Raw genomic sequence first — 24,640 nt, 5'->3', positions numbered from 1 at the left:
TCACCTGTCTACCCTCAGTAAAGCTACCGTTGTCCGTAACTTGGCGTTGGTGTCTTCATTGCCCCCGTGCCTAGCCCAGGACCAGCGTTATTACCTTCAGGTGGTTAAGGCTAAACCACGCCCTGGCGTCACTACAAGAAGGGGTTAATAAGATCTGCCCCCATGGTTACAACATTTGCCCTACATTGTTGAGCTGACACCACAACTTTTTTCATCATGAACAGGATACGGGTGTGCGCCATATGCCACAAGTCCTCCTCCCTAGTCTGAACTGTGTCCAATGCTGTTTGCAAAAATCGCATGCCGATGTGACAGAAGTTTGCGCCAGAAAGTGTACGGGACTTTGAGAAGTGTTTTACTAGTGGCGCTTGTGAAAAAGAGGGGGAGATGAAGGAAAGACCTTTGTTTGCTGCTGTGCAGTGTAAGGGGTCGGTACCTGAAAGGGTTAAATTGGTCCGGTGTTTCCCATGGGTGCAGTCGGTCAGTCCCCAGCATTGATGCCTCTTCAGTGTTGCGAGGAGGAACCAAAGATCCGCCCTGTGTTGCACGGGGGGGAAGACTTTACCGGCTGGACCGAAAGTGGAAGTTCCCTGGGCGCAGCCATATTGGAGGTTCCGGCGGCTGTGTCCGGCTCTGTTGTCTACTACCCAGCACCTGCTGCAGCACAGACTCTGCAAATACCATCAGTATCCAGTCTCCAGTGCCGGTAATTAGCCACATTAACCCCCTAGTGCCCAACAGTATTTCCGGGTACCTGCAAAATAGAGGGGGAGCACCCCAGAGTGCTCCCACCAGCCAAGACTAGGCTGCTGCAGCACCTCAACCAGCATCTTAAAGCGACAGCACACTCAATTCATCTTAAAGTGACAGTGCACTTAATTCTTCTTAAAGTTACAGTGCACTCAAAAAGTCTACAGGATGTCAGAACCCAGATCTCCAGATTAACCAGGCGACAATGCTCCTCTATCTCTAGCATCAAGGTCCTCACCTGCCCCAGCAGCCAGGAGAATCTTGCCAGCCCTGCCTGCAGTCAACATCAACAGTCCTGGTATTCCAGCATCTGCACCGGTATTTGTGGGGAACCCTGTCCTCCCTACCTACAATGGAGACCTCTTCACCCTGAGGGATTTCAAGGAAAGCATCCAGAGTTTTTGTCTTTTACTCTTTCCCTCCTAATCAACAGGTGCAATTGCTCACAGGACAACTACTGGGACCAGCGTTAGAAGAAGTCTGCACCTGGCCAGCCTCTGTGATGTTGACCGCAGAGCAGATCTTTGAAGGACTGTACCAGGTATGTCTCCGGCTGTATGAAAGGTGACAGAAGCCAGGTGAGACCTTGAGAGCGGTTAGGCATATACCGCCCAGTTCAACTGTCCTGACTGCAGTCCAAGCAACCCTGTCAGTCACTATGGATTCAGACCTACAGAGTATTAGACAGGACATTGAACTATTGACTAAGGTTATCAGGGAGCTTGCCACCCGGCCTGCTCCACTCTCCCATGAGCAATCCTTGCCTAGAAAATCCTCTTCTACTCCTGCCCCATGTGATCTCAGTTACTGTGCTCCTTCACCCGCTAGGTATTCTAGGAGTAAAAGACCCTTCTGTACTCACTGTAACAAGTACGGCCACTGGACAATGCACTGCTGGGGTTCAAACTGGATTCCCTCTGGGGTCAAGGACCGGCCCCCAGGAAAATAGCCAGCAGTCCTAACTTCAGAATGACCTAAGTCAGGACTCTCACTTTATGTCGCCTCCTGGCCCTATGTAACAGTTATTGTAGAAGGTGTAACTTTAGAGGCATTAATAGATACAGGGTCACAAGTGTCTACTATACCCAATAATGTTTTTATGAGCACTGGGATGCTAGTTTATTGTTAGTGTTGCTCGCGAATATTCGCAATTCGAATTTTATTCGCGAATATCGCATATTCGCGAATTCGCGAATATTCGCGAATATAGCGCTATGCGCTATATATTCGTAATTACGAATATTCTTTTTTTTTTTTTTTTTTTTTCACAGTACACATCACAGTGATCATCCCTCTCTGCTTCCAGCTTGTGTGGTGTAAAGAAGGCTCTAATACTACTGTGTGAGACCGGTGTGCGAAGTTTCGCATATGCGAAAATTTGCATATGCAAATGTTCACATATGCGAATTTTCGCATATGTTAATTTTCGCACCCGCGAATATTCGCATATGCGAAAATCAAACGAGGATATTACGAATATGCGAATATTCGCGAATATGGCGAATATTCGTCCATATATTCGCGAATATTCGCGAATTCGAATATGGCCTATGCCGCTCAACACTATTTATTGTGTGAGCCTCATGATGTTGACTTTAGAGTAGTGGCGGGTAATGGGCAACCATTACCCAGACATGGATATTGGGAGCCAACCATTCAGTTGGAAAAGCATGTACTTAGAGGGCAGGGAATGATTGTAAATAATATGTCAGATAAGGGGTCTGCTGAGTTTATAATGGGGATGATCATTATGAAAAACTGTTTTGCTGAAATAGTAGATGCCTTGCATGTCTGTCTTCCCCATAAGACTCCTTCAGGCCAGCGGGCTGCGCAGCGACACTTGAAAGTTCTACAGGTGGAGCAGAAGTTTGCCAACAAGCAAGGTGAAATCTGCAGAGTACGAGTACAAGACATCAGGTCGGTGACCTTGCAACCCAACACAGAGACCATCATCTGGTGCCGTGCATGTCCTGGAGTAAGGAACAAGGACTATCAAGCCCTGCTGGAGCCTATGCAATTGGAAGATCATCCCCTTGTCCAAGCTGTGAGAAGCCTTGTCACAGTTACCAATGGGAGAGTCCCAGTCCGGTTAGTCAATCTGTCTGATGTTGTTACTGTATTACCTAAATACACCCCAGTCGCCCAGCTGTATCTGCTAGAGTCAAGGGACATCCTAACAGAATGCAAGATGGCCCGACAGCGTGCGGCCCACGTGGCTGAAGGATCCGGTACAAGTCCTCCTGAGCCTTGGTGGGCGCAACTCCAAGTGGGAGACGATAATACCGTAAGAGATGAAGTTGAGGGAGTCATCAACGTCCCCAAAAGGTACCACGAGGCTTTTAGTAAACACCCCACAGACTTTGAACATTTGTCTATGATCCAACACAGACTCCTCACCTGCAACAGCCCACCTATTAAAGAAAGGCATCGTCCGGTTGCGCCAGGCATGTATCGGACTGTCAAGATGATGCTGGCCGACATGAAAGAGGCAGACGTCATTCAAGAGAGTTAGCGTCCGTGGGTGGCGCCCCTCGTTTTGGTCAAGAAAAAAGACAGAACTATCCGCTTTTGTGTCCACTACAGGAAGCTGAACAATGTCACACATAGGGACCCTTATCCGCTGCCAAGAATTGAGTCACTCACAGCTCTCGGGTCGGCTGCTTACTTCTCCACCCTGGACTTAACCAGCGGATATTGGCAAGTGCCTATGGCCATGGAAGACCGAGAGAAGACAACAGCAAGATTATAACTGTCATGCCTCTGCCAAACCCCTCCAGCTAGATGAAAAAGTCTGGCTGTGGAAGTTACCGAGAACTCATAAATTGGACTCTATCTATCTATCTGGGAGATAGAACCATACACAGTGACAGCCGTACCCTATCCAGACTCTGACGTGTACAAGGTACAAAAACTCGGGTAGGAGCCGCAAGTTGTCCATCGTAACAGAATTAAGATATGTCACAAAGAAGACCTACCGGTGCTCCCCGTACCTTCTCCACCAGCAGTCATACCTACAAGGGCGTATGTGCCAGGAGAGGGGATGCATCCATCCATGGATGATCCAATGTTCTCTCCCAGCCAACCTGCAATCTTCTGTATCGCTCCAACCCCGGGAGCGGTACAACCAACCTTAGTCACCACACCAGCCCCCTTCCTGTCACCGTTGGCGCTGGTCTATACTCCAGTCTCCAGACCACCTGTCTCACCAATGTCTCTGCCAACAAGTCCAAGTTCTGCCAACCCAGAACAGCTACATACTCTAGAATTCAATAAAAGAGAGCCTGCTCCAATTCAAGTTGTATCAAGACCTCCCGAAGAAGTAGGCGTTCCTGATTCTCAAGAAGTGGTGCTGCGTAGGTCCCAATAGTCCACTCAAGGCCAAATCCCAGCCAGGTATGAAGATTAAAGTACCACATAAAGTTAATTGCCACACATAGTAACTAATACTACATAATGTACATATGTCTATGTATACATTAGGGCTGTAGCATTTACAGTAAAACCAGTCCACAAATGTCTATATATTTTCTTGTACTTTACTGGCCAGAATGTATTCCAGTTAACTAACAGCACATGTACAGTAAAAAGGTAACACAAATGTCTAATGTTGTCTAGTGATGTATATAGAGTTCTGGAGGGAAGTGTGTCCAACCAAGGGACCCCAGTTGCCAAGTCATTGGGTAAAAAGCCTTCAGCAGCCCAATCCGAAGAAGTCATGTATATTGTTATGTATATTGTCCTATAGTCATATTCCTAAAGGAGTTACTAGGTCTAATAACCCTCACATGTTTGGAGCGTGTAAGGACATTTTATGCTACGTGGAAATGGACGTTGTTTGAAATGCCTCAGGAACTGTCTGTGGCCCCTGTTGTAATTCTGCTTCTCTGCCCTCCAGGACTGGGCATCGAGGATGACTCCATTAGAGAGGGGGAGTTTGTGGTGGCCCAGTATGGGATTGTGTGTCCCCATACTTCTCCTGCCCTGTCAGGCAGAGTCTCTCCATGTCCCCAGGGCCCTCTTTATGTGTTATCCCCTATGTACATTAGTTGTATAATAAAATGTACTGTTTCTTTAATAGCTGTTACCATGTGATTGTTACCCAGGAGGCACTAGTGACCATGTGACCCCCCCCCCCAAGTGACCTATGGGCTCCTTGCACAGCCCCCCTATAAAACCAGGGGAAGGGCTGCAGTCTCTCTCTTAGCTGATTGCTATTCCTGCTGAGGTCCAGTGCAGTCATCTCAGAGTGTGTCCAGAGCATTGGAGGCCTCAAGCCTAAAGTCTGCAGCCACAAGTCAGCTCAAGTAAGCTCAATGTCATCTTCATGTCAATTGTCAAGGCAGTCAAGTCAAGTCTTCTATATAGTCACCGTGGCCTGCACTAAAGTGTCTCTACATACTGCAAGTCCGAGCAAGCCTGCGAGGTCCCGCTGTGTCACTGGTCACCTCCTTGGGATATTGGCTGTACTGCAAAGACTGTATCACCTGTCTACCCTCAGTAAAGCTACCGTTGTCGGTGTCTTCATTGCCGCTGTGCCTAGCCCAGGACCAGGACCAGTTTAATGCTAAACCACGCCCTGGTGTCACAACAAGAAGGGGTTAATAACATCTGCCCCAGGGTTACAACATCTGCCCTACACTGCACCCCGCTGACACCACAACTCCATGTCCTATCAAAAGTAAAACCTGGTAATTATCCATTTGTCAATTGCCTCTATTGTAGCAATTTAATACAAGGTAAAATTTTATACAAATTTTTTTTTATCTCTTTACAGGTAAAAAATGGAAAATAAATCTGAGAAATGTACCTGCTCCTCCACATTTGTTATTTATATGATCACATGTCCATGTCGACTTATATACGTGGGGGAAACAACATAAGCTAAATTTAGGATTACAAAATATAACAGTAACATCGGTGTGGTCTGACAGAATTATCGACCCTTAGACATTTTAAATAACTAAATGATTCTGTAAATTAATTAAAGTGTACCTGTCGTTAACAAAAACATTTTATATAATGTAGATAATACCATTATATGTATTTTTGTAATATATGTTGGTTAAAAAATATGTATAATTTTTGTCCCTACAGCTATCGTCTGTGTGTCTCTGTGAGGAGACCAAATACAGTAAGTATAGGTGGACAAGCAGGACTCAGTGAGGCTCTATAACATGCTCCCGACTCACACAACAGGGTGATTGAAAAGCCAGGAGCCTACACAGAGCCCTGTTTGTCCTGCCCTCACTTCCTGTGTTGGACTCCTCCCAGAGACACACAGGCAATACTTTTTCACCCAAAAATATACCAAATTTTTAACCAATGTATATTACAAATATACATATAATGGTATTATCTACCTTATATCAAAAGTTTTTGTTAACGACAAGTACACTTTAAAATATTGTATTATTCAATTTAAACGGGTTATCCACCAAAAGGTGATTTTAGTACATACCTGCCAGGCTATCTTTTTCTGAACTTAGTATTTTCTGTTGGATTTGGTTCTCAAACTACATATCCCATAGTTCAATGCTTGTAAGTATGAGGTCACTTTCCTCCCTCCCACACATCAGCCACCCCACCCATTGCAGCACAAATGAGCTGCATCCATTCAGTGATTTCTAATCAGTGTGTCTACAGCTGTTGCAAGATAATAACCCAGTCACACTGCGGTCACCGTATCGCCAGCTGCAGCGATATTTTTAGGGGACACATTACATTCTGTTTTTTGCAGCCAAAATGTGGCAGAAATGTTATTGTGTTTGAATTTTTTTTAAATGTTTTTTGCCACATAAGTACAGAAAAAGACATTTAGAATCAATTACTACAGTAGTTTTCCATAGAGCTTTGGTATCAAGTTACAATATTTCCCAGATACAGTAATCATCTTTGAACAAATTAATATTACAACTTGAAGCATCACTGTGCATGTATACCAAAATATTTTAGGTGAACATTTTTAACTTTATTTTGTGGCGTGATATGTAAAAATATACAATACAAGGACATATGCTAGTGCTTGAAACAGCACAATACTTACTGAGGAAAGAGTTCAGACCAACCAGGTATAAATCCAGGGTCTCTAGTAAACCACAACAGAGCCATTAGAAGAAACAGGATGAAGGTCATAATTTCTTGATAGCTAGAAAAAAAAGATCATGTATTTTGTATTTTTTGCTGTATTTTTTTGCTGTATTTTAAACAGCAAAATATACTGTATATAAAGTACCGCGCATTCTATAGTACCTTAAAGAGCCAAGTTTTCGGTATTCGTCCAAAATGACTTTTGCAGAAGCAATTTCTCTTTCTGTTTTTGCTTTGCCACATTTAAACATCTCTTTAAAGCTTAAAAAAAAAAAGAAAAGAAAAGTATCTAGTAAAAAGACAATTTAATAGGATAGAAATATGGTTATTTATGTTATGCTGTAAATCTACACATACTCAATACCTAACAAGGCCTAAGAGCTTCCAAACACAAATATATATAATTTGAAAAGTCAAGTGGAATATTTCTTTATTTTTAGTACGATTCACTAGTACAATTACTTTATCAGTGGTACATTTAAGTAAAATTAAGTAAATCTTTGTTTATATGTGTTTATTGTTTTTATCGTCTTTTGGACAAATGACATATTTCAAAGCCAAATTTCTATTTGGTTTATATTAATAGTGCTGGACAGCTATAAAGGTGAGATTCAGATAGTGTCTTGCAATACCTTCTGGATAATTTCTGCTTGCAGATGGAGCTATATGTTAAAGGGGTTTTCCGGTGCTTAGACATCTTATCCCCTATCCAAAGGATAGGGGATAAGATGCCTGATCGCGGGAGTCCTGCCGCTGGGGACCCCCGTGAACTTGCACGCGGCACCCCGTTTGTAATCAGTCCCCGGAGCGTGTTCGCTCTGGGTCTGATTACTGTCGATCACGGGGCCGGCGGCGTGTGACGTCACGCCTCCGCCCCCCATGCGACCTCACGCTCCGCCCCTCAATGCAAGTCTATGGGAGGGGGCTATCACGCCCCCTCCCATAGGCTTGCATTGAGGGGCGGAGCGTGACGTCACACGGGGCGGAGGCGTGACGTCACACGCCGTCGGCGCTGTGGTCGCCGGAATCAGACCGTTTTTGCTGCGGGGACTGATTACAAAAGGGGTGTCATGTGCAAGATCATGTGTGTCCCCAGCAGCGGGACCCCCGCGATCAGGCATCTTAACCCCTATGCTTTGGATAGGGGATAAGATGCCTGATCGCGGGAGTCCCGCCGCTGGGGACCCCCGTGATCTTGCACGCGGCACCCCGTTTGTAATCAGTCCCCGGAGCGTGTTTGCGGGGCTGGCGGCGTATGACGTCATGCCTCCGCCCCCCATGTGACCTCACGCTCCGCCCCTCAATGCAAGTCTATGGGAGGGGGCTATCACGCCCCCTTCCGTAGGCTTGCATTGAGGAGCGGAGTATTAGATCATAAAGGGTTCAGTGTACCACTATCTAGTGTTTTATTTCCAAGACTTTTTTAGTGGAAAATACCCTTTTATCTTGTAATATAATCTGTCACATTTATTTCCAACCAATATTTCAGTACACATAGAATATACCTTATTTATCGGCGTATAACACGCACTTTTTAGGCTAAAATGTTTAGCCTAAAGTCTGTGTGCGTGTTATACGCCGATACACCCCCAGGAAAGGCAGGGGGAGAGAGGCCATCGCTGCCCGCTTCTCTCCCCCTGCCTTTCCTGGGGTCTAGAGCGCTGCTGTCGGCCCTTCTCACCCCCTGGTTATCGGCGCCGCTGCCCGTTCTGTCCCCCTGACTATCGGTGCCGGCGCCGATAGCCAGGGGGAGAGAAGCGGCGCAGACAGCCAGAGGGAGAGAAGGGGCAGCGGCACCGATTGCCGGCACCGCTGCCCCGTTGCCTCCCCCCATCCCCGGTGGCATAATTACCTGAGTCGGGTCCGCGCTGCTCCAGGCCTCCGGCATGCGTCCCCGGCGTCGTTGCTATGCGCTGAACGGCGCGGCGCACGACGTCAGTGCGCCGCGCCGTGCATAGCAACGACGCTGGGGACGCACGATGGAGACCTGGAGCAGCGCGGACCCGACCCAGGTAATTATGCCACCGGGGATGGGGGGAGGCAACGGGGCAGCGGCGCCGGCAATGGGTGCCGCTGCCCCTTCTCTCCCCCTGGCTGTCGGCGCCGCTTCTCTCCCCCTGGCTATCGGCGCCGGCACCGATAGTCAGGGGGACAGAACGGGCAGCGGCGCCGATAACCAGGGGGTGAGAAGGGCCGACAGCAGCGCTCTAGACCCCAGGAAAGGCAGGGGGAGAGAAGCGGGCAGCGACGGCCTCTCTCCCCCTGCCTTTCCTGGGGGTATATCGGGGTATACACGCGCACACACGCACCCTCATTTTACCATGGACATTTGGGTAAAAAATTTTTTTACCCAAATATCCTTGGTAAAATGAGGGTGCGTGTTATAGGCCGGTGCGTGGTATACCCCGATAAATACGGTAAATAAGAATCCGTCACAAAAAAAAATCTGTCATTGCTTTTTTGAGAGAATCCCCTATAACTGGTGTCAGGTGACTCCTGAGGAAGCCTCCATTGCTGGAGGCAGAATGCGTGGGGTCAGCTTTTCCCCACACAGAGATGTAGGTGGTCCGGACATTCACAGACACATTACTGGGTCCTGAGTGGTAACTTTTTTACATATGCACTTTACAGATTCACAACTTTCAGGACTTATATCTATTTGCATTCTAGTGTCCGTGATTTATTTGTACTTTATGCACACTTTTGTGAGAACTTGGATACTTTGTATTTATTGTCTGGGGACATTGGGATCATTCATTTTTTTGCTATTGTAGATATTATTAGGTCTGTGTTTTATTGTCACTGGTCAGTCCATTTGTGACCCACATATTTCGTACAGATTATTTGTATTGTGCCCTTGTGGTTGGGACTGCCTTCATTCTCCTTAAGGGGTGACTTTTCTTCCCTTGTGTGGAGTGGGCATAGAGGGACTACATTCCTCCGCCAGATTATTATGGTTTTTAAGTGTTTTTAATTGTTTGTATGCTCTTCTTTTGTCAGTTTATATATGTAATCAATAAAGACATTTGTTTGTACATATATTTTTATTCTTGAAGTGCATCATTATAGTTGCTAGCTTGTCTTCTTTAGTTTTCTTGCATCATGTTATAGCAACTGTTTGCACCCAGTGAGTATTTATGGTGGAGGTGGTGCCCATCTCTGTATAAATATCTATGTCATGGCATGCTACTCATTTTGTATTAGTAATTTGGAAAGTGATTGCATAGATTTTCTATAACATATTAGGGACTGTGCAATGTGCTGTGACCATTTAGAATTAATTTACTATGTTAATTTTATTTTCACTTATTAATATACTGGCAAAGTAAAGCCCAAATCACAGTTGGGACCTCTGGGACCCCCACTGAACAAGAGAATGGGGGTTCTGAGTGCTCCTGGAGTGATATTTAAGTACATGGACTGATACTCCATTAAAATTCTATGGGACTCCTTAGGATAAAGGAGTACAGCTCTCTTTTGCCCATGAAGTTTAATCGAGCGAAAGTCAGCTTATGTACTCACACATATACTCCTCTGTGCTCACTCCTGTCCTATAGCAGGGTGGAGGGGGTTACAGAGCAATCTGCAGTGATTGGATGAAGAGACCCAGCACAGAAGACTCAGGGAGAAAGATGAGTCATGCAGAGTGAGGGACACACTCCCTCCAGAGCACAGAATGACAAACAAAGTGAGCAACAGAGAGAAGGTATTTGTGATAGAGTTATAGGCACTAGACACAGATTTTATGTTGGAAAGGATAGGGGATAAGATGTCTGATCACGGGGGTCCCGCCGCTGGGACCCCCCGCAATCTCCCTGCAGCACCCGCATTCTATGCGGGAGCTGCGTCTCCAGTTTTGGAAACCTCCAGGTTTCCGGGACTGGGGTTGTGACGTCATGCCACGCCCCCTCCATTCAAGTCTATGAGAGGGGGCATGACGGCCATCAGGCCCCCTCCCATAGACATGAATGGAGGGGGCGTGGCATGACATCACGTCCCCAGTCCCGGAAACCTGGAGGTTTCCGAAACTAGAGACGCAGCTCCCACATAGAATGCAGGTGCTGCAGGGAGATCGCATAAAATGCAGGTGCTGCAGGGAGATCACAGGGGGTCCCAGCAGCAGGCCCCCCACGATCAGACATCTTATCCCTATCCTGGAATACCCCTTTAAATTTCATGCATACGCATGCTATGATCAATTTTGTAGAAAGTCTATTTACTTAAGAATGACTCAATCTTAGGCAACAAAAGTTGCTGACCAATTTTAATATATTTCTGCATAATAAAAAAGATATCCTTACTTCAATCCCAAGAAGAGCCAATGAATCCATAGCCATGAAACTATCATCAAAATGATGGTGATTGGAATGCAGAGAAGAAACCAAGTTCCAAAATTAATTTCTGTGCTTTTCGGATAACGTCTAAAAAAAGAAAATCCAGATAGAAAAAGCATTGCATGAAATAAAAAGTTTTTGATTAAAATATGCATCCCCATTTAATAGTAGTCACTGCAGCTACTAAGGGTGCAGTTACATATGTTGAGTGATCCAGCCACAACTGATGACAAAGTGCACTCAAATGAATCAAATGAATTCACTCTACCTTCAATTTTTTTTGTTTATACATTTTGTGTATATAAAAAAAATAGTAGCTTATTTATAAAAAGCAAAGAGAATAAAAACATGCTGCATCCTGGTCCTATGCCACCACTGCCATGTCACATGCAAGAGGTTGTGATCTGCAGTCAGTGATTGGCTGCTTTCCCTGTTAGCAGGTGGAATATATATTAACTGTCTATTTTTTCTTAAGGCTGGGGCTATATAGCGACTTTGGACTACATGTTTACACATCACAATACACAGAGTGTGACACAGTAATTTTTTGGTAGTGGGCACTCTGTTGAGCCCAAAATCATAGTGTAGCACCAGCCTTATAATTTATCTATCTATCTATCTATCTATTCTATCTAATCTATTTACCTATCCAGTGATCTTCAACTTGTGGATCTCCAGCTGTTACAGGACAACCAGCATGTCATGACAGTCTGCAGATGTCAGAGCATGCAGGGAGTTGTAGTCTTGCAACAACTGGAGATCGGTGATTCTAATTTATCTATCTATCTATCTATCTTAAATCCTGTCATTACATGTGTAAGTAGCTCCACGGACAACAGCCTGACACTGAAAACTACATGCGGGGTACCCAGTGTTGGCCCCAGCGCTACATAGGCTTCTTTTGAGTTGGCTAGCCAATATGTTTGCAGGTCAGAAAGGGCAGAATGTGTTTCCCAATCCAGGATGTCAGGCAATCTGGCATCTCAATTGAGGCTCTGGCTCATATGAACTTTCCCATTCAAATGAATGGGTTCAGTTCTATCATCACTAGACATATATAAATCGAGAGATTTATTAATAATTCTGTACCAGTGTCTCATTCCTATGCTGCACAATCACATGTCGAAAAAAGTATTTTAGCTGCTGTTTCATAAACATTCCCTTTGAACCACATATCATATTTTGACAGTATTTATTTCGGAAACCTGGTGTAAATACATTGATAAATCTTCCCTTCTCTACTAAAATGGCCTCCTAGTTTAAATTCAACTTTACTTTTTATCCTTTCTTGCAAGCTAAGTTTTTCCTTGAATGCACCCAATTATGATATAATTCTATATAAATTGTTATGCTTTAAAACAATGGAAAAAAAAGATCAAGTAAAAAGATACTAGGCTTACGTTTGAAACTGTTCAGCAAAAATCAAGTTAGTTGATGTTCCAGTAATGGTGGTAAGTCCCCCGATTGTTGATGAATATGCGATACACAAACACATAGCTTTGCACATCATGTGGTCCCTTTTATTTCTGTATCTGTTCTCTGAAGCGGACTGAAAATGAAAAAAAAAAAAAAAAAAGGTTAATATACAATGTATTCAGAAAGATTTGAGACCCTTTCACTTTTTCACATTTTGTGATGTTGCTGCCTGCTAAAATAAAATAAAAATCTATTTTTCCCCATCATTCTGTACTCAACACCCCATAGTAAAACATGAAAATAGAATGTTAGACATTTTTGCAAATGTGTTAAAAATGAGAAAAAATTGTAATAAATAATAATAAAAAATAAATAATAACATTTCTCCTGGACCTATGTATTCAGACCCTTTGCTATGGCGCTTGTAATGAAGCTCTGGGGCTTCCAATTTCTCTTGATCGTCTTTGAGATATTTCTGCACCTTGATTGGTGTAACTTTAGGTGACGGGACATGATTTAGAATGACACACCCCTGTCTGTGTAAGGTCTCACAGCTGTCAATGCATATCAGAGCAAAAACCAAGACATGAGGATCAAATAACTGTCTGTATAGCTCAGAGGCAGGATCGTGTGGAGGCAAAGATCTTGAGAAGGATACAAAAAGTGTCTGCTGCACTGAAAGTTCCCAAGAGCACAGTGGCCTTTAATAATCACAGTGGCTGACTGAGACAATCCCATAGACATACAATATAAGTTTGTCTCTCTTAAAGGGGTACTCCGGTGGAAAACTTATTTTTAAATGAACTGGTGCCAGAGTTAAACAGATTTGTCAATTACTTCTATTTAAAAATCTTAATCCTTTTAGTACTTTTTAGCAGCTGTATGCTACAGAGGAAATTCTTTACTTTTTGAATTCATTTTTTGTGTTGTCCACAGTGCTCTCTGCTGACACCTCTGTCCGTGTCAGGAACTGTCCAGAGTAGCATAGGTTTGCTATGGGGATTTTCTCCTGCTCTGGACAGTTCCTGATATGGGCATCAGGTGTCAGCAGAGAGCACTGTGGACAACACAAAAAAGAAATTAAAAAAATAAAGATTTTCCTGAAAGGATTAAGATTTTTTAATAGAAGTAATTTACAAATCTTTCTGGCACCAGTTCATTTAAAAAAAAAAGTTTTCCACCGGAGTACCCCTTTAACACACTCTTTTTTTAAAGTGACAGTGCCCATTTAATGGAAGAAGGTTGAAACAACCAGGACTTTTCCTAGAGCTGGCCACTCCACCAAATGAAGTAATCGGGGGAGAAGGGCTTGGTAAAAAAGATTACTAAGGGTACGTTCCCACACGGCGTATTTTGCTGCGTATTTGCTGCGTATTTGGTGCTGCGTATTTTCCTACCCATTGACTTCAACAGAGAAAATAAAATACGCAGCAGCAAATACGCAGCAAATACGCCGTGTGGGAATGTACCCTTAAAGAAACCAAGAAACTTCCAAATGGTCAACCATCTCTGCAGCCTCCACAAGCTGGGCTTTATGGCAGAGTGGATAATCTTTGCTCACTAAAAGACATATGAAAGTTAAACTGGCGTTTGCAAAAATAGAAAGGATCAAAAGGACCTTCAGACTGTGAAAAACATTTTCTGGTCTGATGAAACCAAGATTGATGTTTTTGGCCTCAAGTCTAAGCGTTATGTCTGGAAGAAACCAGGCACTGATCATAACCTGCCCAATACATCCCTATAGTGAAATATGGTGGTGGCGGCAATATGGTGGTGGCGGCATCATGCTGTGGGGGGGGTTTCAGTGTCTGGGACAGGGAGACTGGTCAGGGTTATATGTGTGTGTAGATTTACACAGAAAGTATTAATGTAAAAATGTATGCGATTTTTCTGACAATTTTTTTTACAATGACATGAATCTAAAAATAAACTGTGTCAACATGGTCTCAAGGTTAAAGGGGGTTAGTGAAACATAGCTGTTTTCTTAATCCCTTAAGGACCACAGGTTTTTTCATTTTTGCCCTTTCGTATCTTCCACTACACCTTCTAAAAATCAGAACGCTTTTAATTTTGCACCTACAGACCCATATGAGGGTTTGTTTTTTGCCCCACCAATTGTACTTTATAATGACATCATTCATTTCACCACAAAATTTACAGTGAAACCAGAAAATAAATATTTGTGGGGCAAAATTGGAAAAATGCACTATTTTCTAATTTTGGGGGCTTCTGATTCTACACAGTGTACTTTTCGGTAAAAATTACACCATATCTTTATTTTGTAGGTCCATATGGTTAAAAGGATACCAAATTTATATAGGTTTTATTTTATTTTACTACTAAAAAAAAATATATAACTACATGCATCAAAATTAGCATGTTTAAAACTGTCATCTTCTGACCCCTTCTGAATTCTATTTTCCCATATACGCCTTAATCTGAAATTTTTATCGGTATCATTGTTGTTTTGATGGGACTTTTTGATCGCTTTTCATAAAAAAATTTTAGGGCATACAAAGTGACCAAAAATACGCAATTGTGGATTTTTTTATGCGTACGCCATTGACCCTGCAGTTTAATTAACATTATATTTTTATAGTTCGGACATTTATGCACCCGACGATACCACATATGTTTATTTTTATTTACATGTATATATATTTTTCATGGGAAAAGGGGGATGATTCAAACTTTTATTACTGAAGGGGTTAAATCACATTTATTAACTTTTTAAAACTTTTTTAAATCTTTTTTTTAGTCCCCATAGTGGACTATTGCATGCGATCCTTAGATTGCATACACTGAACAATGATATTTTGCGCAAAAAAATACACACAAAACAGGGGTAAAATCTTTGATACATGTCCCCCAATGAGTATTTGTCTCTAACTAGCAGCTGAACAACCTTTTGGCTAAACACAGTCTCTGAGGTCCTCACCAGCATGGCAACTTTTTTTGCAGTTGTGTTCAATATGCCTGTTATTCCTAAGATACAAGAAGAACTGCCCTGAAGATATATTTAGTTGTCGCAATACAAAAATCAAATTCTGCATAAATAAATAAATAAATAAATAAATGTAATACTGCACTGTAGAGGAATTGTTTATTCCTACAGACATTGCACTGTGCTGAAAGAAAGCTTCAGGCAACAGTTTCACACTCGCTGGACTGAACATATGGAGGACAGAATTCTAACAGTATAGGAAAAATGTCTTAAGTTACATAATATAAAAGTAACACTTTGCTTTATGCTTCATAGGAAATTTCCCCATTAATGAAATGACTAATGCAAGTAACACTTCCAGATAGGAATATAACGTTGTGGGAAAATAATCTTCAGCTGACACAGAGGTAGATATCATTTTTGACACCCTTCCGTTAACCCCTTAAGGACCCAGCCTATTTTTTACCTTAAGGACCAGATAATTTTTTTGCACATCTGACCACTGTCACTTTAAGCATTAATAACTCTGGGACACTTTGACTTTTCATTCTGATTCCGAGAATGTTTTTCGTGACATATTTTACTTTATGTTAGTGGTAAATTTTCGTCGATACTTGCATCATTTCTTGGTGAAAAATTCAAAAATTAGCTGAAAATTTGTAAAATTTAGCATTTTTTTTTACTTTGAAGCTCACTGCTTATAAGGAAAATAGATATACCAAATAAATTATATATTGATTCATATATGCAATATGTCTACTTTATGTTTGCATCATAAAGCTGACATGTTTTTACTTTTGGAAGACATCATAGGGCTTCAAAGTTCAGCAGCAATTTTCCAATTTTTCAAAAAAAATTCTAAATTGGAATTTTTCATGGACCAGTTCAGTTTTGAAGTGGATTTGAAGGGCCTTTAAATTAGAAATACCCCATAAATGACCCCATTATAAAAACTGCACCCCTCAAAGTATTAAAAATGACATTCAGAAAGTGGGTTAACCCTTTAGGTGTTTCACAGGAATAGCAGCAAATTGAAGGAGAAAATTCAAAATTTTTTACACTCGCATGTTCTTGTAGACCCATTTTTTGAATTTTTGCAAGGGATAAAAGGAGAGAAATCTCCTGAAAATTTGTAACCCAATTTCTTTCAATTAAGGAAATACCTTATATGTGTACGTAAAGTGCTCTGTGGGTGCACTAGAGGGCTCAGAAGGAAAGGAGCCACAGTGGGATTTTGGAGAGTGAGTGTTTCTGAAATTGTTTTTGGGAGGAATGTCACATTTAGGAAGCCCCTATGGTGCCAGAACAGCAAAAAAATTAATAAAAAAATAAACACATGGCATACTATTTGGGAAACTACACCCCTCAAGGAACGTAACAAGTGGTACAGTAAGCCTTAACACCCCACAGGTGTTTGATGACTTTTCGTTGAAGGTGGATGTGTAAATGAATTTATTTTTTTCACAAAAATGCTGTGTTTTCCCCAAATTTAAAATTTTACAAGGGGTAACAGGAGAAAATGCCCCCCAAAATTTGTAACCCCATTTCTTCTGAGTATGGAAATACCCCATGTGTGGACGTCAAGTGCACTGCGGGCGCACTACAATGCTCAGAAGAGAAGGAGTCACATTTGGCTTTTTGAAATGGTTTTTGGGGGGCATGTCACATTTAGGAAGCCCCTATGGTGCCAGAACAGCAAAAAAAATACCACATGCATACTATTTTGGAAACTACACCCCTCAAGGAACGTAACAATGGGTACGGTACAGTGAGCCTTAACACCCCACAGGTGTTTGATGACTTTGATATGTAAATTAAAAAAAATGTTTCACTAAAATGCTGTATTTTCCCCAAATTTTACATTTTTACAAGGACTAATAGGAGAAAATGCCCCCCAAAATGTTTAACCCCTTCTTTTCTGAGTATGAAAATACCCCCCGTGTGTGGATGTCAAGTGCTCTGCAGGTGCACTACAATGCTCAGAAGAGAAGGAGTCACATTTGGCTTTTTGAAATGGTTTTTGGGGGGCATGTCACATTTAGGAAGCCCCTATGGTGCCAGAACAGCAAAAAAAATACCACATGGCATACTATTTTGGAAACTACACCCCTCAAGGAACGTAACAATGGGTACGGTACAGTGAGCCTTAACACCCCACAGGTGTTTGATGACTTTGATATGTAAATTAAAAAAAATGTTTCACTAAAATGCTGTATTTTCCCCAAATTTTACATTTTTACAAGGAGTAATAGGAGAAAATGCCCCCCAAAATGTTTAACCCCTTCTTTTCTGAGTATGAAAATACCCCCCGTGTGTGGATGTCAAAGTGATGTGTGTGGCCGTCCCTAACCTGTTGCCTCAAATGCCCACACCGTTCAGGTGGAGATAGAGCGCTGCGCATTTGGGGCAACATAAAAAAATCCCCAATGATAGTGACTGAGTGCCCCATGACCCTTTTTTTTTTATTAAAGTTTTTTTGGGGGCAATTTAGTGGTTTATAAAATTAAGGGAAATTAAAATGAATAGGGAAAATGTAGTACTCCATAGAAGTGTGATACTCCCTGAAGCAGTTTTTAATGCAGAGGCCCAGATGATCGGGGCAAGTTTCACACTGAGTGGTGATGTCTTCCCGTATCCCCCTCTTGAGACACACTCTGCATTTTTTCTGGGATCGTCCCTTCTTTCCAGTGGGGGGACCTCATTTAGAAAGTGCTGGCCTGGGACGATCCTGGCACTTATAACTCCAGTTTCTTGGGAACTCCGGCCTGCTCTTTCCCGTTCACCAAAGATCAGGGCCTTTAGGACTTCTTCTTGGAACTGGAGGAAAGTCCCTGTGTTGCCAGCGTACTGGGACAGTACAAAAAGTTGTACATGGCAACCTGTACCAAATAGACTGCAACTTTTTTGTACCATATCCGTGTTTTCCGCATGGCCAAATGTCCTCATTTCGAATGCATTAACGGCATACCATTCATTGGACCTAGCCAAAAACGAATCAGGGTGGTGGGCAATGAACTGTAGGGCGTAAAAGTTTGTTTGCTCCACCATATGATTGACAAAATCGTCACAAAAAATAAAAATAAAAAAGTAAATTTTAGTGTAGCCAACTATGTCTCTCCGGATTCCGGCGTCACCAACAAACTCAGGAATCCGTGGCTGATATCCCTCTTGGGGTCTCCAGACAGGTTCACTGTAAGGGGGCTCCGGTACGCTTGTCCGGGGGGCCGGACTCCTATTACGAGCGACCATCACGCCCCCTCCCATAGACTTGCATAGGGGGGGGGGCGGGGGTGACGTCACACGGGGGCGGAGTCGTGATGTCACAATACTCCGGCTCCGTGGTCGCCACCCGGCTGTGAGCTGGCACCACGGCGTGCAGCTCAAACAAGAAAAAAATAAAATGCAAAAAGGAAAGTTGACTGTGTTCTCAAGGTCATAATCTGCTATGTCCTTAAAGGAGTACAGTGGAAAACATTTTTTACATATTTGTAAATTACTTCTATTAAAAAACTTTATCCTTCCAGTACTTATTAGCAGCTGTATGCTACAGAAAAAATTATTTTCTTTTTTAATTAATTTTTTGTCCAGAGTGATCTCTGTTGACACCTGATGCCCATATCAGGAACTTTCCAGAGCAGGAGAAAATCCCCATAGCAAACCTATGCTGCTCTGGACAGTTCCTGACACGGACAGAGGTGTCAGCAGAGAGCACTGTGGACAAGACAAAAAATAAATTTGAAAATAATTTCCTCTGTAACATACAGCTGCTAATAAATATTGGATGGATTAAGATTTTTATATAGAAGTAATTTAGAAATAAAGAGTTAATCTGATCAAGGATCTTTAGGCGGTGCTAGAAAAACAAATCCAATTTATGGAAGCCCAACCTGCCAATTTATAGGACTCAAAGGATCTGCAGCTTGAGCCTTGGTGTCAGATACCACAGGACACCTTGTCTATGGAGAACTTGGGGGAGATTTTTCAAAACCTGTGCAGAGAAAAAGTTGACCAATTTCCCATAGCAACCAATTATATTGCTTGTTTTAGTTTTCAGAGGCCTTTTTTTTTTTTTTGCACCACTCTGCCTGTACTCAGTACTCACTCACTTTGAATAAATCTCCCCTGACTCCACATCTATGTATGTAAAAATCTTTTTTTGTTTAGTTATTTAATGATTCTCTTGTGCTCTACATACCAAACAACATATTCTTTATTTTATACTAACTTTAAAGTGAGAGGTAGAAATAAAAATAAATGAAAACAAGAGAACGTATGTATTTAGGGTTGCATTGCTTTCCATCTGTAATATATAGATGTATTAACTTAGTTTATTTCTCCAATATATGACAGTGCATAAAAAGCACAAAGTCCTTTAATATGTAATAATAGTAAAATAATAATCTACTGCAGAGACACTATACTAATATTAAGTCATAAAAAACAATAACTTAGATTAGGAATCTGTATATATAACTAATGGTAGGCAATAAAGTGAAGTTAGTCTTTGATAAAATAATCAATTACCATGTAATCTCACTGGAAATACTGTAATAAATATAGCATTAATGGCATCACTTTTAGTGTTAAGAATTAAGGTTTTATAAAGATAAGTAAAAAACCATTTGTCATCAAAATGCTACTTGTGTCCACCATGTGACCAATGATTGTAACATTATATAATAAATCTATATTCCTGTGGCAAAAGGGTCGTTTTATTTTAAGAAACAATGATTGTGACATGTTAGATTTCAAAGTAGCATATTAGAAACTAATGTAACTTCTCTGACCATAGAAGAGAGCAGTACACAGCAAGTTATAATAAATTCTTTCAATATGTTTGATCTGCAATCTATTGCTTAGAATACTGCTGGAACCCAAAACATTAAGTTACAGTGGCATGAATTATATACTTGCTATTAACTTTTAGTGGCAAGCCATTTATTTTGTGCAACCCATTGAATTTTTCTGTGTACAGCTTTCACTTGAAAACTAGAGATACAACAATCATCTAAAGGCATCATCCAGCCCTGGTCTTACTGCTAAAATTCTTTTGATCATTTACAATTATGGCAACATTTGTTCTACTGTTCTATGTCTATTCAATTGTTAGGATATATTTACACACACATACAAAAAATGCATACACTATATATTTATGGTTACTGCTGATTACTATCCTTTTAATTAACTTTCCAGATTGAACTGTACTGACGGAATATACAAAGGTTGTTACCGATGGGTCATGGGCCTGAGGTACAAGGTTCTGAAAAGATAGACAAAGTTCAACAACCTACTGATCATAACATTCACTAAAAGTGCATTGTCCCTGAGGCTGACAATACCTTATATACCCGAAAGGGGCATGGCTGAAGCTTGAACTAAGAAACAAAAAAACAAGACCACACGAGGTGCCTAGTGCATTATCCCAGATGATCAGATAGAAAAGGAGGGTTGTGCTCCCCTGGAGCGCAAAACAAATGCGCATGTAACCCAACGTGTCCTGTATATTCCCAGGAGTGCTGCAGAGCAGTGGGGGTGTGGAAACAGGCCGTGGTCCATCCACAAATAATAAGGCAAAGGAACAAAAAAATTCCCCTCTCTAGGCACAACTTCTCCAGATGGAATCAGGCAATGAATATTTCAGAATAAATTTGGAATGTCTGTTTATTTCTTTTTGTATTTTTCTCTTTAGGTGTATATTCCCACACTAGTTTGTTAAGAGCAGTTTGCTATTCTACCTGGATAGGGAATAGTTCATGCTCTGAGTGAATGAGAACTCGGGTGGAGTTATTTAGCCAGAGTTCTCCTGCATTCTGGTGCTGGTTATTGAGTGCAATACTACTATGTCTGTTTGTGCTATATTCTGACTATGTCTGCTCGAGCATTTTCCTTGTATTTATCTTGTCATTTTATCTGGGTTTTTAGCCATGGTTATATACCATGCTTGTATTTTAGTCTGTGTTACATTAGTCGGTTTTAGGATTTGTATATCCTTTTTGCTATGTGTCTGTTCACCCTGTCTGAGTCTTGCTTGTTACCTGTGCCCTGTATGTTATATTCCTGTTCTGGAGTCTGTTTAGACTCATCCGGTTCTAGTCTAGTGTTTCATGTTTTATATTTCCGTTTACTGTGTCAGCATTTTGTTCACACGGTGGAGTGTGTCCGCTAGCCAGTTGCCTATTTGGCTTTATTATTAATGGCTACTCATATAGTGGAGTGGGGAGTACAGTTTGTATGTTGTGCCCAAGTGTGAACAGTATCCTATATTTATATCCTGTTTGGTTGATATGATCTTTGTCCTTTGTACTTGTACCTGCTTGTGATAGTTCTTAGTAACTTGCCTGTTCAGTTTAGTGTTTTGGCTTTCAGTTCTTCTGTTTATCCCCTTCATCTCCTCAATTCTGCTGTATTCTCCTATCATGCCTAGTCTTGTTCATTTTATCATGTGTGCCGTTTATCTGATATCCGGTTTATGAACTGTTTGTTTATTCACTATATTCTTCCTGTTGTTCTGTCTGATATATCTGGTTGTCTAGTTGTTTTCCATTTCTGGCCTGTGACCAACTATGCATATTATGTTTTGTACGCCACTGCACTTTAGCGCAGGAAGGGACTGGTGCCCAGTCGATGATTCATCGTTTAGGATGGATGGACAAGTAGGCAGGGAGAGTCTTTTTAAGGTCAGTTAGGGTTCACTCTCCCTGTCCCCCAGTCGGTCATGACAAAATTACATTTTTTTTTATTAGACCAATAACGCATTTCGGGTACACACCCTTCCTCAGATTGGTATAACATGACACTGTTCCGAGAGGATATATATATATATATACACTCAAAAAAAAAAAAAAAATTTGGTGGGGAAAATGTACATAATTTCATAAAATTCACAAAACAATACAATATTAAAAGGATAGTGTGCATTAAAATGCAGAGAATAGGTTAAAAATAAGAGAAATTTAAAATTACACAAAACACATTAGTATTCCTAGTTTTTCAAAAAATGGAAGCATATCCTCAGATTGGAATGAGGCTTGAACCGCCACTGGATGTTCAGGTGAATAACATCCCAGATGTGTTTTGTGTAATTAAAAATTTCTCTTATTTTTTACCTTTTCTCTGCATTTTAATGCGCATTATCCTTGTAATATTGTATTGTTTTTTGAATTTTATGAAATTTACCGGCAAAATTTTGGCTTTTTTGTGTGTATATATCCTTTCGGAACAGTGTCATGTTATACCAATCTGAGGAAGGGTGTATACCCGAAACGCGTCATTGGTCTAATAAAAAAACTTAAATTTATCCTGAAATATTCATTACCTGATTCCATCCGGAGAAGTTGCACCTAGAGAGGGGGATTTTTTTTCCTTTGCCTTATGGCTGAAGCTTGTCTGACATTAGCAGTAAGCAGTATGCTTTAGTGTCTGAGTTCATGTAGCTTAAACGGGTGGAAAGTGTTCTGTACAGCATTATAGTGAAAGGTGACATGAGTATATAGATAAGACACCATTCACAATACCTAAAACTCAGGGTCCACCTCTATTTAAATAGGTCACAGAGAATGCCAAGAAATGTTTCCAATTCGTGTAAATGGGTGTTGTCCTGTCCATTGTTGCCTATGGGGCTTGCAGTAAAGAATATCTTTAAATTCTATTAAAAACAGCTTAGGCAAGACAGCTGCCCCACTTATTAATGTACAAAAAAATAAAATAAAAAAAATAAAATCAGAAAATAGAAACCAATTAGAAAATAAGAACATAAATTAGCATCCGGCTCTATATATACATATATATATATATATATATATATATATATATATATATGCACACACATATTAAAAAAAATATATAAACACACACATACAGAACCTTTCATCAAAAAAACTTTTGATATATTATAGATGAATGTATGCAGAATAACTTTACAATTGCATGTTATTAAAAAATATGCTTCTTTCTATTTAATTTTCCACTTTGAAGAAATGACCACTAGGGGTCTCCCTACCAGTTCTGGCAGCAAGCATTTCAGACTCATGCTGGAGTCCTAAACACTACGAGCTGCCAGTCTGCTTTGTTCACAAAGGAGAACACTCAGAGCTGCCAGCCTGCTTTGTTCACAGCCTGTTTGGCTGTGAACAAAGCAGGCTGGCAGCTCTGAGTGTTTAGGACTCCAGCATGAGTCAGAAATGCTTGCTGACAGGACTGATCGGGAAACAATAGAAAGAAGCATATTTTTCATTAACATGCTATTGGAAAGTTATTCAACATTCATTAATCTAAAATACATCAAAAGTTTATTTGATGAGAGGTACCCTTTAATGTAAGAAAAATGCACAGCAGTCATTGTGAGGATGTTCTGTGAATGCAATTAACTTTCTATATTGTATATCCTAAGTGCTAAAAATATTATTTATGAGTCCTTATCTTAAAAATATTATCCTCAAGGTGATTGAACTGTACTAATTGAATATACAAAGGTTGTTAACCTATGGGTCATAGGCCTGAAGTTCAAGATTTTGTAAACATACACAAAGTTGAAGAACCTAAGTGCATTAAGTGCATTGTCTGTGAGGCAGACAAAACTCTTTATATATATATCCTAAAGGGGTATGGTTGGAGCAGTGAGCAGTCATTTTATACAAATCACATGAATGAATGATTAATCCATGCTTTAGTGTTTGAGTGCATGTACATATGGGGGCTTAAAGGGGTACTCCGGTGGAAAACACATTTTTTCAAATCAACCGGTGTCAGAAAGTTAAACAGATTTGTAAATTACTTCAATTTAAAAATCTTAACCCTTCCAGTACTTATCAGCTGCTATATGCTACATAGGACGTTGTTTGGTTATTTTTTGTCTGACCACAGTGCTCTCTGCTGACACCTCTGTCCATGTCAGGAACTGTTCAAACCAGGAGAGGTTTGCTATGGGGATTTGCTCCTTCTCTGGACAGTTTTTGACATGGACAGAAGTGTCAGCAGAGAGCACTGTGAGCAGACAGAAAAGAAAAATACAACTTCCTGTGGAGCATACAGCAGCTGATAAGTACTGGAAGGATTAAGATTTTTAAATAGAAGTAATTTACAAATCTGTCTAACTTTTTGCCACTAG

General features: G+C 41.1%; 1 protein-coding gene across 1 annotated transcript in view; it reads right to left on the bottom strand.

The window, feature by feature from the left end:
* Window positions 1–24,640, bottom strand: part of SLC13A1 (solute carrier family 13 member 1) — a 94,580-nt gene that overhangs the window by 24,858 nt on the left and 45,082 nt on the right. The window contains exons 9-12 of the mRNA XM_056573787.1: window positions 12,572–12,720; window positions 11,139–11,258; window positions 7,000–7,098; window positions 6,794–6,895 (exon numbers count right to left, since the gene is read on the bottom strand). Of these exons, the coding sequence (XP_056429762.1) occupies window positions 6,794–6,895; window positions 7,000–7,098; window positions 11,139–11,258; window positions 12,572–12,720 (470 nt within the window). The remainder of the gene's footprint in view (window positions 1–6,793; window positions 6,896–6,999; window positions 7,099–11,138; window positions 11,259–12,571; window positions 12,721–24,640) is intronic.

Source organism: Hyla sarda, chromosome 4 (assembly GCF_029499605.1).
Source record: "Hyla sarda isolate aHylSar1 chromosome 4, aHylSar1.hap1, whole genome shotgun sequence".
In the NCBI taxonomy this organism is placed as follows: domain Eukaryota; kingdom Metazoa; phylum Chordata; class Amphibia; order Anura; family Hylidae; genus Hyla; species Hyla sarda.
The sequence above is the reverse complement of the archived record's forward strand: the minus strand, read 5'-3'. Positions and strand labels throughout refer to the sequence as shown.